Consider the following 16,545-nt stretch of genomic DNA (forward strand, 5'->3'; position numbering starts at 1 on the left):
GTCGCTCAGTCGTGCCTGACTCTTCGCGACCCATGGACTGCAGCCTACCAGGCTCCTCCGACCAAGGGATTTTCCAGGCAAGAGTACTGGAGTGGGGTGCCATTAGCTTCTCCGTACTTGGGGACAGATAAAAACCCTTACTAATCAAACGGAAAATCTGATTTCTCAACAAGGAATGCCTCGGAATCCTGAAAATATTTTTTTTCACTATGCTTGCTTTGCTTGCTTTTGCTTCCCCCACTCAGGCTGACTTGATTGATCACACTTAATGGACTTATGTATCTAGCCCCCAATGACTCAACACATATGCCCCTCCTTGGAACTTGGAGGGGCCCTCTCATCCTGAAAAAGAAGAAAAACTAATTAATATCTCTCTAAGTTATGAAGTCCTTCCTTTGTATATGGGCCCAACAGAATTATGCATAAATGTTAGCCAACAAACTTGGGCTTTCACCCTGCCTCTAAAAGAGGACTTTCGGATACTGCTTGGATTACTTACTACCCTTTCTTTGTCCGTGAACCATGTGTATACTACTGAAACTTTAGGGAAAGAGTTAAGGAAAGAACAAAGAACACTATGTAAAGGGTTTACTAACAAGAACTTTAAATATATTCCTGTTCACTGGGACAAATGTCAGGCCAAATCAGGAAAATTAATGTTTATGGTTAATCATACAATTGTTGATTGGGGACCCCAAAGTATATGGTTATCTTACTGCTCAAATGATATTAACAACACTATGTATGATTATGTTACTCAAATAACATAGAAGGTTACTAATACTACAATGGAACATTACCATGACAGAGGACTTCTTGGGTGACTTGATGGTGGAATGGCCTCCCTGCTCGTCCTCGAATTGTCCTTGATAAACAGATTGGGCCTAAACAATGAGACACCTGGAAACTTGCTGCAAGCACCGAGGAACTTAGGACTTGGACTGGACATTTCACAGGGAGCAATCATAGTCATAGAAACTATTTCTTTCATTATAATCAATCATATTTTATACAAGCCTATGTTCCACTTCCTTTTGTTGTAGCTATAGGAAATTTACAATTCAATAAGACTTTACGTTCTGTAACTTGCATAAATTGTAAATTATATACTTGTCTTAACTTCTCTATTTCCTTGAGAAATGACTCCCTTTTGATTCTTCGATCTCGACATAATCCGTGGTTACCAATAAATCTCCAGCGGCCCTGGGAAGAAGGTCGCATGGCTGGACTTGCTTCCCAGTTACTTACTAAATTGCTCCGACGATGTAAACGATTCATTGGATGGCTGATTTTTGGCATTTTGGGATTAACAGCTATTCGCACCACTGCTGCTATCACTGGTGTTGTTTTACAAACCTCAATTCAAACACATAATTTTATTCAAAATTGGACTAAAGATGCCCATACTATGCAGGCCACTTAGGCTCAGATAGATGAGGATATGCAAGATGAAATACAGGAACTAAAAACAGCTATCAGATGGGTTGGAGATCAATTAATAGATGTACAAAAACAGGTGATGCTAAAATATGATTGGAATTCTACTCAATTTTGTGTTACTCCTGTTCATTTCAATAATAATGCCTACAACTAGGAACAAATCAAATTTCATTTACAAAACATACATGAAAATGTCTCTCTGAATGTACAACTATTACAAAAAGACATATTTGAAACCTTTTCTAATAATCTGCCCTCTTCCACTAATTTGAAAACTTTAGCTGAACAACTAGCTGATCAATTATCTGGGCTAGACCCACACAGATGGTTTCAAAGCATTACTCACAGCATCAGGTCTAAAACTGTAATTTTGGTGATTGTCTTAACAATTATATTTGTCATCTACCGTTGCCAAGATTCATGCTAAGATTGTTAAAACTAAACAAACTCTAATGGTCAGAACTCTTTTTACAAATATTATAAATAAATAAGGGGGAATTGTCAGGGAATGTTTAACAGGAGGATTCCTACGTGCTGTTTCTCACAAGTCCTTTGTTTCTTTTTAAGTGGAACAGCACGCTGCTCCCAGGAACTGAGGTCATTGTGTGAGACAGGCTTGAATCTCCTCTTTATGGCAAAACTACTTAGTCTTGATCCCCTTTCTTGAGACGTGACCATTATTAATGGTCCCAACCTTGTAACCATTATTAATCCCTTGTTCCCGTGGTGACAGTTGCTGTACATTTGGTTTTCTGATCTTTAGCATTGTCGAAAGAAACTTCTTGTACCACAGCCTTTATATACTCACAGAGAAATCATTAAAGCACCTTTGCTCCATCGGAGCTTGGGACCCTGTGTCTGTCTTTTCTCTCTCTCTCTCTCTCTCTCTCTCCTCGGCTGATTTTTTGGAGCGCAGAGACCCGTCTTGCTCACTCTCCTGCCCAGGCTTCTAAGACTCTCTCGAGAAGGCACCCTGTGCTATAACCCCCCTAGAGAGGGAGCCCGGTGCCTTCATGAGAGATGCAAGTCCTGTGTCAAGGGCTTTATTGGTTTTCTGCATAAACCAGGGAGTATCAGCCTCTCTCTCTCTTTCACTTTCTTATTGTCGCCTCCAGACCACCAGGTCCCAGTCCATTAAAGGACCCCAACACTATATACCTGAAACTAAAACAACATTGTTAATAAAGTATACTCCAACATAAAAATGTTTTAAAAAATTAAAAGTAGTATAACTATATGTCATCTCCAAATCACCAGAAATATACCCAGACACTTTCCTACTCAGTCACCATACCTCATTTATATATGAGTTAATATCTTATTTTATTGTTTTATGTTACTTTAATGCCAGTCAGATAGACCACTTATCAACATCTGATACTATATCCAGTCAATCAGTGTCAGTAGGTCTTGACTCTTTGGCTGGGGTTCATTCTTTCCATGGAGCCAATGTTAGAAACTCAGGGAGAAAATGGTTCCCCTGAGTTCTTATTAAAGAGACCATTGGACTATTTGGAAGGAAATTGTTTTCTACTAAGAAAGCTCTGATGCTATTCTTTTAGTTATAAAATTGGGCTTTTTGAGCTCCATATTCTCAAAGAAACATGTTCCCAAAGAAGAGCCTGTGCACAATTACTTTGGGAGGGGCATCAGCTCTAATGTGGATGGATTACTGGATATATAAATTATATTTCTTTAAAGTGTCTTAAAATATCAGCATTCCTATGCTCACTTTTGGGGGATTCCATATCCAGTTACTATACTCATATTGATATAGATCTTTCATTGTGAAATTTACCAAACATAGATAATGTCTAAACCAACTTACTCTCATATGTTTATATCTGACATCACATATTTTTTTTTGACACAATGGCAAACACCTATTTACTGTATTAAATACAAGCCTGAAACGTTAAATAGATATTACAGATTTCAAGAAAGTTACATTTCAGATTCCAAAAATGTCTTGCTGGTGCTTTGACAACTGAAACATTGTTTTAGAGGCTTTTTCTAAAATTCATAAAAAAGCAACACTTGGGGGATATAAAATACCCAAAATCCAAAACTTAAAAGTTTATTCAAAATTCTTTTGAATCCCTATGGTGGCTGTAAACAGTCTGCTTTTACATGTTCATAGCTTAAAGGAATGTGACTATCACAGTTTATATGGATTTCTTGCCCAGGAAGCCCACCAACTCTACACAGTAGTTTCGTGTTTCCATAACCCAGTCCTCACATTGCCAGTGCTATCTGTACCCAGCAAGGGTCCCTCCTGCCCACTGCTTTTGATTGGTCCATTATGAATGGCCAAGTTCAGGCCATAAAACTTCTGCTGACTTTCAAGTTCAACTACAGTTGGCTTCCTTACTGCATCTTTTTTACTACTAGTTGAAACAGGCTTTTCAAAATTCCTGCTGCTTTTGGGAAGCGTGCTACAGGCATCACTGCTATCTTCCTGTGTGTGTGTTGGGGGGGCGGGGAGAGTTGTACTGTCTCTCTCTGTAGGCTAAGTACACCCTCCGACTCCAAGAGTGTACTTCATTACTGCCCAGCGGACTTTTCGGCAGGCCATTCTGCACACTGCCTTCCATAGGCGTATTCTCTGAGGACCGTGAGTCTACTGGCCCAGTGCCCTTTACTTCTGTTTTTATGATGGCGGCTTGGATGCACATTTGTTCGAAATGGAACTTCTAAAGGCACCACATGCATTTTAATATCGTTGTCCATTGAATGTTCTTCAGACTATTATCAAGCTGAGGCATGGCATTCAAAGGTAGGGAACTGGTGTGGCACTGGGCCGCAGCAGCCTGCAAGGTGGTTAATTTGCAGCCCTGGGAGGAGTTTTTGAAGCTCGAAGCACTCTTGTTTGTGCATGAAGATTCTGCGCTGCTGTTGGTGTACTTGGGAGCCTCCCCACTCAGCCCGCTGGAGCTGGGGGGCTGCATGTTGACCTGGACTGAATAGGCGCTCCATCCTGGGCAGCAAGTCATGATCCATGCGAGCTGGACATCCACCCTGTTGACACAATGGTGAATCAACCACGATGAATGCACTGAGGCTCAAACACGTGGCTCCAAATAAGAAGCTAAAAACCAAGTCCAAAGGGTAATACAAAGAAACAGCCAAGGCCCCAAACATCCACAGGGCAACATACAAGAGCAAGGTAAGGCTGGCCCCCAGAAGCTGAGCATGGAAGGTGTGTTCGTTTTCCAGAGCTGATGTGGAAATCAGGGACAGAGACATGGAGTCCTGATAACTGACTTCTCCATTTTCATTGGCTGCCAGTCATTGCTGCTCCTCGGTGGGCTCCTTCAGCTCATATTTGCACTCAGGGTGTCTTTTCAACTGAATAAATATGCTGAGAAAGTACATACAGTTTACAAAAGTGATGAAGCTGGCGGGCCCGTAGAAGGCTCCCAAGGAGGGTTCCCACGCCATCCAGCAATAGGGTGCATTTGGCCGACTGCGGTAATCCTTGATGTTTGCTGCTGCAGTGATGCCACAAACTATTATGGGTAAACCACCACCGATCAGGTAGAACCTGAGCATTGGTCTTGGTGGAGGTGGCAGCTCATCAGGGTCCTGGCATCTTTTAGCTTTTTTAGTGACTTGTTTGTAGATGTTCCGAGCTGTCACTCCCACCCATAGTACTGTAGCAAGAGTGGAATAATGAAGACTTATTCCAACTGCTTGGCAGACGCTGGCATTTCTAGTTTGACTTATTCCTCCCACAAAGACCACACAGGTCAGAAAAATATGAAAGCACAAATTCACAAGCATGTGCCAGCCTTTGAGACTGATTCTAATCAAACTGTGCTGGTATATGTAACTGACGATGACCGCTAAGAGGCACAAGAGAAGAATAGCAGCAGTAGTGTAGACCACAGGGTGCAGGAGATGGGCTGCCTGGGTATAGAATTCGGATCCCGTCAGATCCATTAAAACTGCATAGTTACTAAGGGAGTAGCACTGAATGGTAGTGATATTTTCAACCGAATAGAGTATATGGCACCCATCTGACTTCCAGCCTCCTTGTCCATTCAGCAAATCGAAATCCCACTGGGCAGCCACAGCATCTGCTCCAAGTGCAATTCGACGCATTGTCACATTAACGGGGATGTGGTGGGTATCAATGTTCACACCATAGGGTGACCGTGCGGTTCGGCAGCCTGTCCGGGGGGAGGACCTGTGAGAGCTCCAGGCTGCTGCACACCACCTTGCCCTCGGCGGCTCCCGCCGCCCTCCCGGCCCCTCGGGGCCGCCCGTCGTGCTTGCAGCCCGGGGGCAGCGCCACTGCCCCGTCGCCCAGCAGTGCGAGCAGCGCCAGCGGCAGCAGCAGAAGGGGCGGCAGCAGCAGAAGGGGCGGCGGCGGGCGGCCCCGCAGGGGGCCGGGCAGCCGGCCGGGGCCTGCGGGCCAAGCGACGCAGCGCTGGCCTAGCGGGCCACCCCGGTGCCCCAGCAGACTGGAGCGCAGCGCGGGCCCCGCGGCGCCGGGAGTCTCGTGGTGGCCGGAGGACGCGCCCTCCTCGGCGCCGACACGCTCGTTTGTCCGCAGCTGCCGCGCTCGGCCTTTGGCGAGCCGCAGGGTCACGGCCGCGTGGGTCCCAGCGCCGCTCTACTGCCGGGCGGGAGCGCCGCTGCTTCCTCCACCTCCTCCTCCCATCACGTATTTTTAATATCCTCCCTTAATACAAAAAGAATTACTACTCCTCCTACTTCAATCACCTTGTTACTCTTATAGTTTTAAAGCTTCAAAATGCCTGAAAGCCAACTCAGCCTTATTTATCAGTATTAAGAATGCTGGTCACCAGGTTTATCTGAGGCCTCCTGAGAAAAAACCAGCCACTGCTCACACTCTGCACAAGCCAAGATGGGCTGGAGACTCCCCTGACCATGCTGTCCTTCCGACCTCTGTACATGCATGTGCTAAGTCACTTCAGTAGTGTCTGACTCTTTGCCACCCCATGGACCGTAGCCTGTCAGGCTCCTCTGTGTACAAGATTTCCCAGGCCAGCATACTGGAGTGGGTTGCCATCTCCTACTCCAGGGGAACTCCCCGACCCAGGGATTGAACCCGCGTCTTTTATGTCTCCTGCTTTGGCAGGCAGGTTCTTTACCACTAGTGCCACCTGGGAAGCCCTCCAGAGGGCTCATGATAAGAGCTCGGAAGCCAACCTCTGTGCTTTGGGCAAATCACTCTTCCTACCTGGAATGCTCTCCCACTCTTCTCCACCGGCCCACACATGGTCTTCCTTCAGGACCTGCCTGCTCAGCAGGAATCTCTCATTCATCCCTGCCTTCACGTCCCAGGATTTGAGGTGGAAAAGGGAATTCACATTTACTGGATCCCTACCACATGCATGACAAACACCGTATTTTATAATTCCTCCACAAGATGTGTGATATGCTCATTGTATAAGTTTAGAAACTAAAGTTCAGAGAGTCTAAGAAACTCACCCCATTACTCAAGTAGCAAGTGTTAGAACCAGGTTATAAATCCATAACTGTGTCTGAATATAAAATGAAACAACACATCTGGCAGTACAATGCCCTAGAACATTTCCTCTACTGTTACATTGTTTCAGGGAACTGTTATACCTCTAGTGTTATTCCATTTTTCACATAGTTGCATATATTTTCCTAATTTGATGCTATGTTCCTTCATGATTGTTGTTCAGTTGCTAAATCATGTCCCACTCTTTGCAAGCCCACAGACTGCAGCACACCAGGCCTCCCTGTCCTTCGCTATCTTCCAGAGTTTGCTCAAACTCAGGTCCATTGTGTCGATGATGTCATCCAACCATCTTATCCTCTGTCCTTTATGATAAGAGCCACATATTTATAATTTTTATTCCTTATATTTCCTTATAAAAACAGATACAAAATAAATGCCTATTTATTTGATAAGGTTTGTTTTACTTAATAATTGATATAAATTTTCTTTTGGCCACATCATGTGGCATGTGGGATCTTATTTCCCCAACCAGGGATCAAACCCTCACCCCTTGCTGTGGAAACACAGAGTCTTAACCATTGGACCACCAGGAGCACAGCACCACCCATCAGGAGAAAACTGAATTAAAGATTTGCTGAGTGTGGCCCTTCCCACAAGAGCAAGACCCAGTTTTCCCCATAGCCAGTCCCTCCATCAGGAAGCTTGCACAAGCCTCTTATCCTCATTCATCAGAATGCAGACAAAAGAAACAGGGGTACTTGATATAAATATTTTAAAATATCTGATTCAAAACATACAGTTAAAAAAAAAAAACATACAGTACCACTTTGTTCTATGTGATCCTTTTGTAAGTATATCATTTATCTGTTAGAATTTCATGATACAAAAGACAAACTCCAGCAAAGCTTGACTTCTGAGCATCCATAAAGACAATTGACAGTTATTCACGATTCATATACCATAGTTTGGCTTACAATTTTGCCTGGAACCTGCTTTTACAGGAAATATATCTCTGCACTTGGGATTGGTTCACACCATAGATGCTGGTCCACGTGAAGGTTCCTCCTATAATAATCGTCCAGAATGTGTGTCTTTGCAAAGGGTTAGGATTAAAGCTAAATGAAAACAAACAGAAAACAAATTTGAACTCTCAGTAAACTATTACAGAAATCTTTCTAGAGTGTTTTGGAAGCAAGCAATGTATACTTACATAAATATAAACAAATATATATATATACACACACAAATATGTACAGATTGATTAAGTAATATAAAAGGCAGAAATATTTCTAACTTAAGTTCAGTGAAATAAAAAAATCAATACTTTCAGAGATTTGGAAATTCTGGATAGGACTGGGGCCAAAATGAATGTTTCAATTGTTGTGAACATTTATAGAAACTGTTCTCTCATGGCCACAGGAAATTATTTAAACAAGTCTGCCACGCTGTAATCAAAGAAGAGCATGAAGCTGAAGAAAGAGAGGGCAAGCAATTCCTAGGTACACTGGAGCAACAGATATGGTACTGAAATAAACATAATATCAACACATTTCATGTGTATATTTCCTCTCCCGGAACATTTATAGTCCCAGTTCTACTTTATATTCAAGCTGAAGAATTCAATTAATGCAGTTTAAAGGTTTTCATGTTTAAAACTACCATGTCATTATAACCATGTTCTTAAAATGTTGTGTGCACCATCTACATACTCATAGTTGAAAGTCACACTACGGCACTGAAACAAAATACAATTACAAAGAAAGCTCAACTTCCACATTCAATACATCTTTTAATTCTTCTTACTGTATCATCTTGGAAGGAATGAGTCTGTTCATCTCTGATAAACAATATAAGCTTGAAATTTTTCTGCAAAATTAGCTTTAATGGAAACATTCTCCATTTCTGAAATTCTGCAATTTCACTTCAAAGTTTATATTTGAGATCACTTGGGTAAAGTGCTACAATTTTATGTGTTTTCAGCATTCTAATGGAAAGATGAGAGCCTCTATTCCATTCTCTAATAGTTAATATCAAAGGCTAAGAGTTTCAAGGGTGTTGGCCCTTTCTCCCATAAAGAAAGTGGCTACTATACTAGCTAATAAACGTCAAGAGCTAAAGGGTTCTGTGAGTTACTGGAAGAAAGTAAGACAAGATTTAAAATACCCAATTTAGTGGTTTTGGTTTTGGCAATACAGAATACATATGCCAAATATAGACCGTATGGAAAATATCAACACAAAATCCTTCTCTTCGTTTATCCTACCCAGAGCAGATTTATTGTCCACCATCATATTCTTAAAATATATTTGAATAACAAGGGATATACAGTAAGGTTTTTCATTATTCCTTAATTGTTGGAAACCTTGTAAGGGTCATAATAATGTCTAATCTTTTACTTTTTGGAATCTCTTACTGGTTATAAGTTATTATTTCAATGCAGCAATGTGTTTACCCTTTGTATAAACTGACAGTTATTTTGCAGAAAAATTGATTGACTCCATACCCTTTCCCCTCAACCTAGCTGACTGGGAAGAGATTTGGAAGTAATCCAGGTCTACCGAGTGGCCACTGGTTGTTTCTGCTTCTTGGTATCTATTCCCCACTCTTCTACCCACTCCAGTATTTTTGCCTGGAGAATCCCACGGACAGAGGAGACTGGTAAGCTACAGTCCATGGGGTCACAAGGAGTTGGACATGACTGAGAAATTAACACTTCTAGTAACAGCAACCTAGGTTTGCCTTGGGAAAATAACCATTTTTCCATTAAATAGTCTAAATGATGGTCAATCAAAATGTTCTACTCTGTCCTAGCTAATGGATGGAATCAAGCCTAAACTAGGCCAACTGGAGGCTCCATTTTCTTTAAAAATATTGAGAACAGTTGGAGTTGATTCACTGTAACTCATTCTTGCAAATTAAGACATTGACCCTGTCCAATTTCTAACTTTATTCTCAAACACTAACACCTTCTTTCAGATAACTAGAAGAGAGCCACCAAGTGTAAAGTGATTTTCTTTCCTTTTGCCAGTGATTTCAGCTTGCTTATCTCATAGCAGAGCTGCTTAAAAAGAAAATTAGCTGGTTCATGTCAAAATGAGCCCCCCTGCACATTGAACATGATGTATAAGGAAGACACTATCATTCCAAAAGATAAGTGTTTTAAATAGTCTGTTAAATTGTGTGATATATTTGTGATGAAATACCTAGTTTCTCCATTAGCCTTCTTTAAGAAAGTTGAATAGTTGTTGAAGACATTATATCATATTAATGCTGATACCTGAGGCATTGGCCATAACTTCTCCAGTCAATATTCTAGAAATAATATTTAATATTACATAATATACATTAAATAATATTCACATATAGAATACACACATATATAATAATAATATACTATTATTACAAGGGCCATATTAAAAGAGGAATTCTCTAGGCTGCTTGAAACAAAGAATTGTCAAAATGGAATCACTATCTTTTAGTGTTTTTCTCTTAAAAGGTTTCCTTTCCTTACCTCTCCACTATATGTTCCCTTCTCTCCCTACCCCTACCTTTCAACCTATCTCAGATTTTAATTTCTGGAAGAAATTACTCTTTTGTTATCAATCCCTTCTCAGGAGGAAGCACCATCCTTAGCACCATGTAACTAAGTACCACCCGACTGCTTCCACCCTTAAAGTGAAAACTTCTTACACTTTTATGTGCCAGCTTCAAATTTTTGTACCATGACTTTAATGGTTAGTTTGTTTTCTAATATAAATTTATTATTTCAGCCAAGAGACTTTTTACAGGAAAAAAAAAAAAAAAGGAACGTTCTATTAACCAAGAAGTAAATACTTAACCAAAAAAGCAACTTACTTCCAGAAGTTTAATCTTCCTCCATTGGAGGCATCATTTATAATAGTGCTGATTCCACCTTGAGTCAATGCAGCCTTTATAATCACAGATGTAAAGCCAGCCACCATGATTCCAACTTGAAAAACATCCGTCCAGATGACTGCTTTAAGACCACCCTTTGAGGAAAAAGTACATTAGGATTAATGCTTCTACCAGACATTATTAAGCACTTACATGCTTATACACTCTCCTGGTCAAAGATAAGGAAAACATGAATCTTGGCCAAGAAGTGCACCCAAGGGAGATAGTTAGGAAGGTAGTACTTAGATCAAACTTTCAAATATAAACAGAATCCAAAATGAAAGGTCCTCCCAGCAGAGAAAACAGCATGGGCAAAAAGCCTGTGCTTAGTCACTCAGTCATGTCCGATTCTTTGTGACCCTGTGGACTGTAGCCTGCTAGGCTCCTAGAATTCAAAATACATGGCATGCTTAGTGTGTCCAGATATATATTTTGGAGCAAAGTGGAGTGGTGTGGGGATATTGTTAGGAATAAAACTCAGAGTCAAATTGCAGTATCATAGATTTTATCCTATAGGCAGGACTGATGGTCAAACAGTATGCACAAAGAAGGCATGCATGTGTGCTCTGAGGGGATCCAGTTCTTTGTGATCCCCCGGACTGTAGCCCACCAGGCTCCCCTGTCCATAGGATCTTCCATGCAAGAATACTGGAGTGGGTTGCCATTTCCTACTCCAGCGGATCATCCCAACCCAGGGATCAAACCCACCTCTCCTACATCTTCTGTACTGGCAAGTGGATTAGCACAAAGAAGGACATACCAGTTACTGAAAAAATAAAATTGTTCTGTACTAGTCACTGCCCAAGTGTACCCCTCCAGAACCTGACCGAGTCCCTCTTTGTAGACCTTGTCTTCTACATCATCAAGCAACTAAAGTATTAAGACTTAGAGTATCACAGGTTGCACAAGACTTGCACCACTGCTAAGGATCAGCATCAATGATAATATCAGTGCCTATGCCATACTGGTTCTTACATATTTTTACTCTCACTCCTGCCTAAAGGCAATGGGAAATTATCTCAGGTTACTAAGCTAAGGAATACTGTGAGCATAGCTACAATAATATGACGACAATATGAGCAAATTATGAAACAAGATTGGGGACCACTGCATGGTTCAAATGAAGAAAAAGTATCAGTTATGATCAATGTTTTACAAAGGATCAAATTTTACCCTGGACTGAATATTCCTTATAAAAAATAAGTTACTGTGGGAAGGAAATATAAACAACCCAGACTGCAGCATGCATTGATTGAAACTTTTAATTTTGCAAAGCAATGTATGGGGTAAAAGGAGAAATAAGGTTCTTGACATACCATAGTGCAGTAAAATGTGCAGACCACACCAGTAGCCACTACTACACCCCACAGATCAAATCCTGTGACTGTAGAAGAAAAGAAAATGCATGTATAACTGTGAAACATATACCAGTACTTGTCAAAAAATCATCAGCAGGAGGCTATATCATTTATTGGGCACCGACCTCCATACCCTCTTACCCTAAACTAGGCCCAAATCTCAAAAAATGTAGCAAAACAAATAGAGTTCAAAAATTTATTTGATGAGTTAAATAGACCTGGCATCTACCCTCAGACACTATACAGGATCCAACATTGGCTAAATCAAATACATGAAAAAGCATTTATATTATAATTAAGCTGAGAAACTGCTTGATATTGGGAGGTGGTTACCCAGACTGAATGGGGTCATAGGATATTTGTTGTCATGGTTCAAATAAATACATTTTTCTACCACTCCTTGAAAGACAAGCTGTCCATGTTACTAAAATGGGACCAAGAAAGAGAAAAGTGAAAGTGAAGTCGCTCAGTCATGTCCGACTCTTTGCGACCCCGTGGACTGCAGCCTACCAGGCTCCTCCGTCCATGGGATTCCCTAGGCAAGAGTACTGGAGTGGGTTGCCATTTCCTTCTCCAGGGGATCTTCCCAACCCAGGGATCGAACCCAGGTCTCCCGCATTGGAAGCAGACGCTTTAACCTCTGAGCCACCAGGGAAGCCCAAGAAAGAGAAAAGCTTATATCATTTGTTACCATTTATTTAAGAAGTAGAGGGGCAAAATTTCCCTGGTGGCTCAGTGGATAAGAATCTGTCCGCCAATGCAGGAGACGTGGGTTTGATCCCTGATCCAGAAAGATCCCACATGCCTTGGGGCAACTAAGCCCATGTGTCACAGCTACTGAGCCTGTGCTCTAGAGCCCGGGAGCTGTAACTACAGAGCCCACACACTGCAACTACTGAACTGTCATTACTGATTCCATCACCATGGGTCATTTAATGTTCCCCAGTTCTCTGTACTTCTTGTGAACTAGATCTAGAAGCATTCTCAGACTTCATTTCAACTTTTTGCAGTAATAAGCTGCAACTATTAATGTGTCATTAATTAATTCACTCAATTTTTAAAAAAAGAAGCAGTGGGTCAAATTATATTTTTTAAGGGAAGGATAACAACTCTATGCCCACAGATTTGAAAGAAAATTTTACAAAAGATATCTGATAAGGGATTGTTCTTCATATCATAAGATCAGATCAGATCAGTCGCTCAGTCATGTCCGACTCTTTGTGACCCCATGAATCGCATACAAAATGCTTAAAACTCACAGTAATAAAAAAAAAAAAAAACTGATTCTAAACCATACCAAGACCTTAACATATACCTCACAAAACATATATAGATGACAAATAAGCATATGAAAAGATGCTCCACATCATATGTCATCAGGGAAATGCAAATGAAAACAACGAGATACTACTATACACTTGTTAAATAGTCAAAATTTGGAACATTGACATTTCATGCTGGCAAGGACATGGAGCAACATAAGTCTTTCATGCACTGCAGGTAAGAATGCAAAATGGCAAGAGCCATTTTAGAAGGCAGTTTGGTGGTTTCCTACAAAACTAAACATATTCTTGTAATATAATTCAACAATTGTGTCCTTTGGTATTTACTTAAAAGAGTTGAAAACTGCGTTATGAAATAGTCTCCAAAAAGTTGAAGTCTGAGAATGCTTCTAGATATACTTCACAAGAAATACAGAGGACTAGGGAACATTGAAGAGGAACTAAAAAGCCTCTTGATGAAAGTGAAAGAGGAGAGTGAAAAAGTTGGCTTGAAGCTCAACATTCAGAAAACGAAGATCATGACATCCGGTCCCATCACTTCATGGGAAACAGATGGGGAAACAGTGGAAACAGTGTCAGACTTTATTTTTGGAGCTCCAAAATCACTACAGATGGTGACTGCAGCCATGAAATTAAAAGATGCTTACTCCTTGGAAGGAAAGTTATGACCAACCTAGATAACATATTCAAAAGCAGAGACATTACTTTGCCAACAAAGGTTCATCTAGTCAAGGCTATGGTTTTTCCTGTGGTCATGTATGGATGTGAGAGTTGGACTGTGAAGAAGGCTGAGCACTGAAGAATTGATGCTTTTGAACTGTGGTGTTGGAGAAGACTCTTGAGAGTCCCTTGGACTGCAAGGAGATCCAACCAGTCCACTCTGAAGGAGATCAGCCCCGAGATTTCTTTGGAGGGAATGATGCTGAAGCTGAAACTCCAGTACTTTGGCCACCCCATGTGAAGAGTTGACTCATTGGAAAAGACTCTGATGCTGGGAGGGATTGGGGGCAGGGGGAGAAGGGGACGACAGAGGATGAGATGGCTGGATGGCATCACTGACTCGATGGACGTGAGTCTGAGTGAACTCCAGGAGTTGGTGATGGACAGGGAGGCCTGGCATGCTGCGATTCATGGGGTCACAAAGAGTCGGACATGACTGAGCGACTGAACTGAACTGAGGGAACATAAAATGACCCCATGGTAATGCAATCAAAACCAAGAGCCTGGAAAATTAACAAGCTGAAATTTTGACATTTATAGAACATTGTCCCCAACACAATGAACATTCTGTACAAAACTATATGGAATGTTCAGGAACAGAGACCATATCCTGGGCTGTAAGACAAATCTTAATACATTTCAAAGAATTAAAATCATAGTAGTTCTCTGACCAAAGCAGCATTAATTTAGAAACCAATAACAAAAAGGTATGTTTGAAAATCACCAAATATTTGAAAATTATGTGACACACTTCTAGATAACCCATGGGTAAAAGAAATCACAAGAGAAATTGGAAAATATCTTGAGCTGAATGATTAAAAAAAACATGGTATCAAAACCTGTGGGATGCAAATGAAGCAACACTTACAATAGAATTTATAGCTTTAAATATTATTTTAGAAAATAAGAAAGATTTAAAATCAGTGGTCTAAGTTTCTACCTTAAAAAGCTAAAAATTTAAGCCCAAAGTTAAGTAGAAGAAACAGTAAACATAATTAATGAAATAGAAAGCAAATACATAAAATCAACAAAGCCAGAAACTAGTTCTTAGAAAAAATTTAAAACATCAATAAAAGACTAGCAAGATACATCAAGGTAAAAAAGGACAGAAAAGATATCAATATTAGGAACAATTAGAAGGGACATCACTATAAATTCTATAAACATTAAAAGGATATCAAGAGGATATTTTAAACAACTTTATGCCAATGACTTGGCAAATTAGATAAAATGAATTTAAGTCCTAAAGGGACATCACTATAAATTCTATAAACATTAAAAGGATATCAAGAGGATATTTTAAACAACTTTATGCCAATGACTTGGCAAATTAGATAAAATGAATTTAAGTCCTAAAGGGACATCACTATAAATTCTATAAACATTAAAAGGATATCAAGAGGATATTTTAAACAACTTTATGCCAATGACTTGGCAAATTAGATAAAATGAATTTAAGTCCTAAAAAAGACAGTTGACTAAAACTGACAAAAACTAGAAAATCCAAATGACTATATTTATTACAGAAGCTGTATCAATAAACTAAAACTTTTCTACAAAAATAAGTATCAGGCTCAGATGCCCTCATTGTGAATTTTTTCAAGCATTAAATAAATAAATACACAGTCTTATACCTCTTTCAGAAAATAGAGGAAGAAACACTTTCCAAACCATACAAAGTCAGTATAATCAATACAAAAACCCTGACGAAAACATTTAAGGAAAAGTAAATTTCATGCCAATACTCCTCATAACCTGCAAAATTCCTTTACAAAATACTGGCAAATCAAATTCATCAATATATTAAAAGCTTAATACATTATGACCAAGTAAATTTTATCTCAAGAAGGAAAACTGGTTTAACATTTGAAAAATCAATATAATTTTCTACATTAACAGTGCATGAAGACAGAGAAGTAAAAGGCATACAGACAGGAAAAGAAGTAGTAAAACTGTTTCTGTTCATCAGTCAGGATTCAGTCTCTCATTTCTACTCTTTGCAACCCATGGACTGCAGCACACCAGGCTTCCCTGTCCATCATCAACTCCCAGAGCCTACTCAAACTCATGCCCATCACGTCAGTGATGCCAGCCAACCATCTCATCCTCTGTTATCCCCTTCTGCTCCTACCTTCAGTCTTCCCAGCATCAGGGTCTTTTCCTATGAGTCAGTTCTTCGCATCAGGTGGCCAAACTATTGGAGTTTCAACTTCTGCATCAGTCCTTCCAAAGAACATTCAAGACTGATTTCCTTTAGGATGGACTGGTTGGATCTCCTTGCAGTCCAAGGGACTTTCAAGAGTCTTCTCCAACACCACAGTTCAAAAGCATCAATTCTTTGGTGCTCAGCTTTCTTTATAGTCCAACTCTC

At 40.4% G+C, this 16,545-nt stretch overlaps 1 protein-coding gene across 1 annotated transcript in view; it reads right to left on the bottom strand.

Moving 5' to 3' along the window:
* The window catches only part of SLC5A8 (solute carrier family 5 member 8), a 66,557-nt gene that overhangs the window by 32,266 nt on the left and 17,746 nt on the right, over positions 1-16,545 (bottom strand). The window contains exons 4-6 of the mRNA XM_061417058.1: positions 12,130-12,197; positions 10,754-10,908; positions 7,873-8,013 (exon numbers count right to left, since the gene is read on the bottom strand). Coding sequence (XP_061273042.1) covers positions 7,873-8,013; positions 10,754-10,908; positions 12,130-12,197 — 364 coding nt within the window. The remainder of the gene's footprint in view (positions 1-7,872; positions 8,014-10,753; positions 10,909-12,129; positions 12,198-16,545) is intronic.

This window comes from Bos javanicus, chromosome 5 (genome assembly GCF_032452875.1).
Source record: "Bos javanicus breed banteng chromosome 5, ARS-OSU_banteng_1.0, whole genome shotgun sequence".
Classification (NCBI taxonomy): domain Eukaryota; kingdom Metazoa; phylum Chordata; class Mammalia; order Artiodactyla; family Bovidae; genus Bos; species Bos javanicus.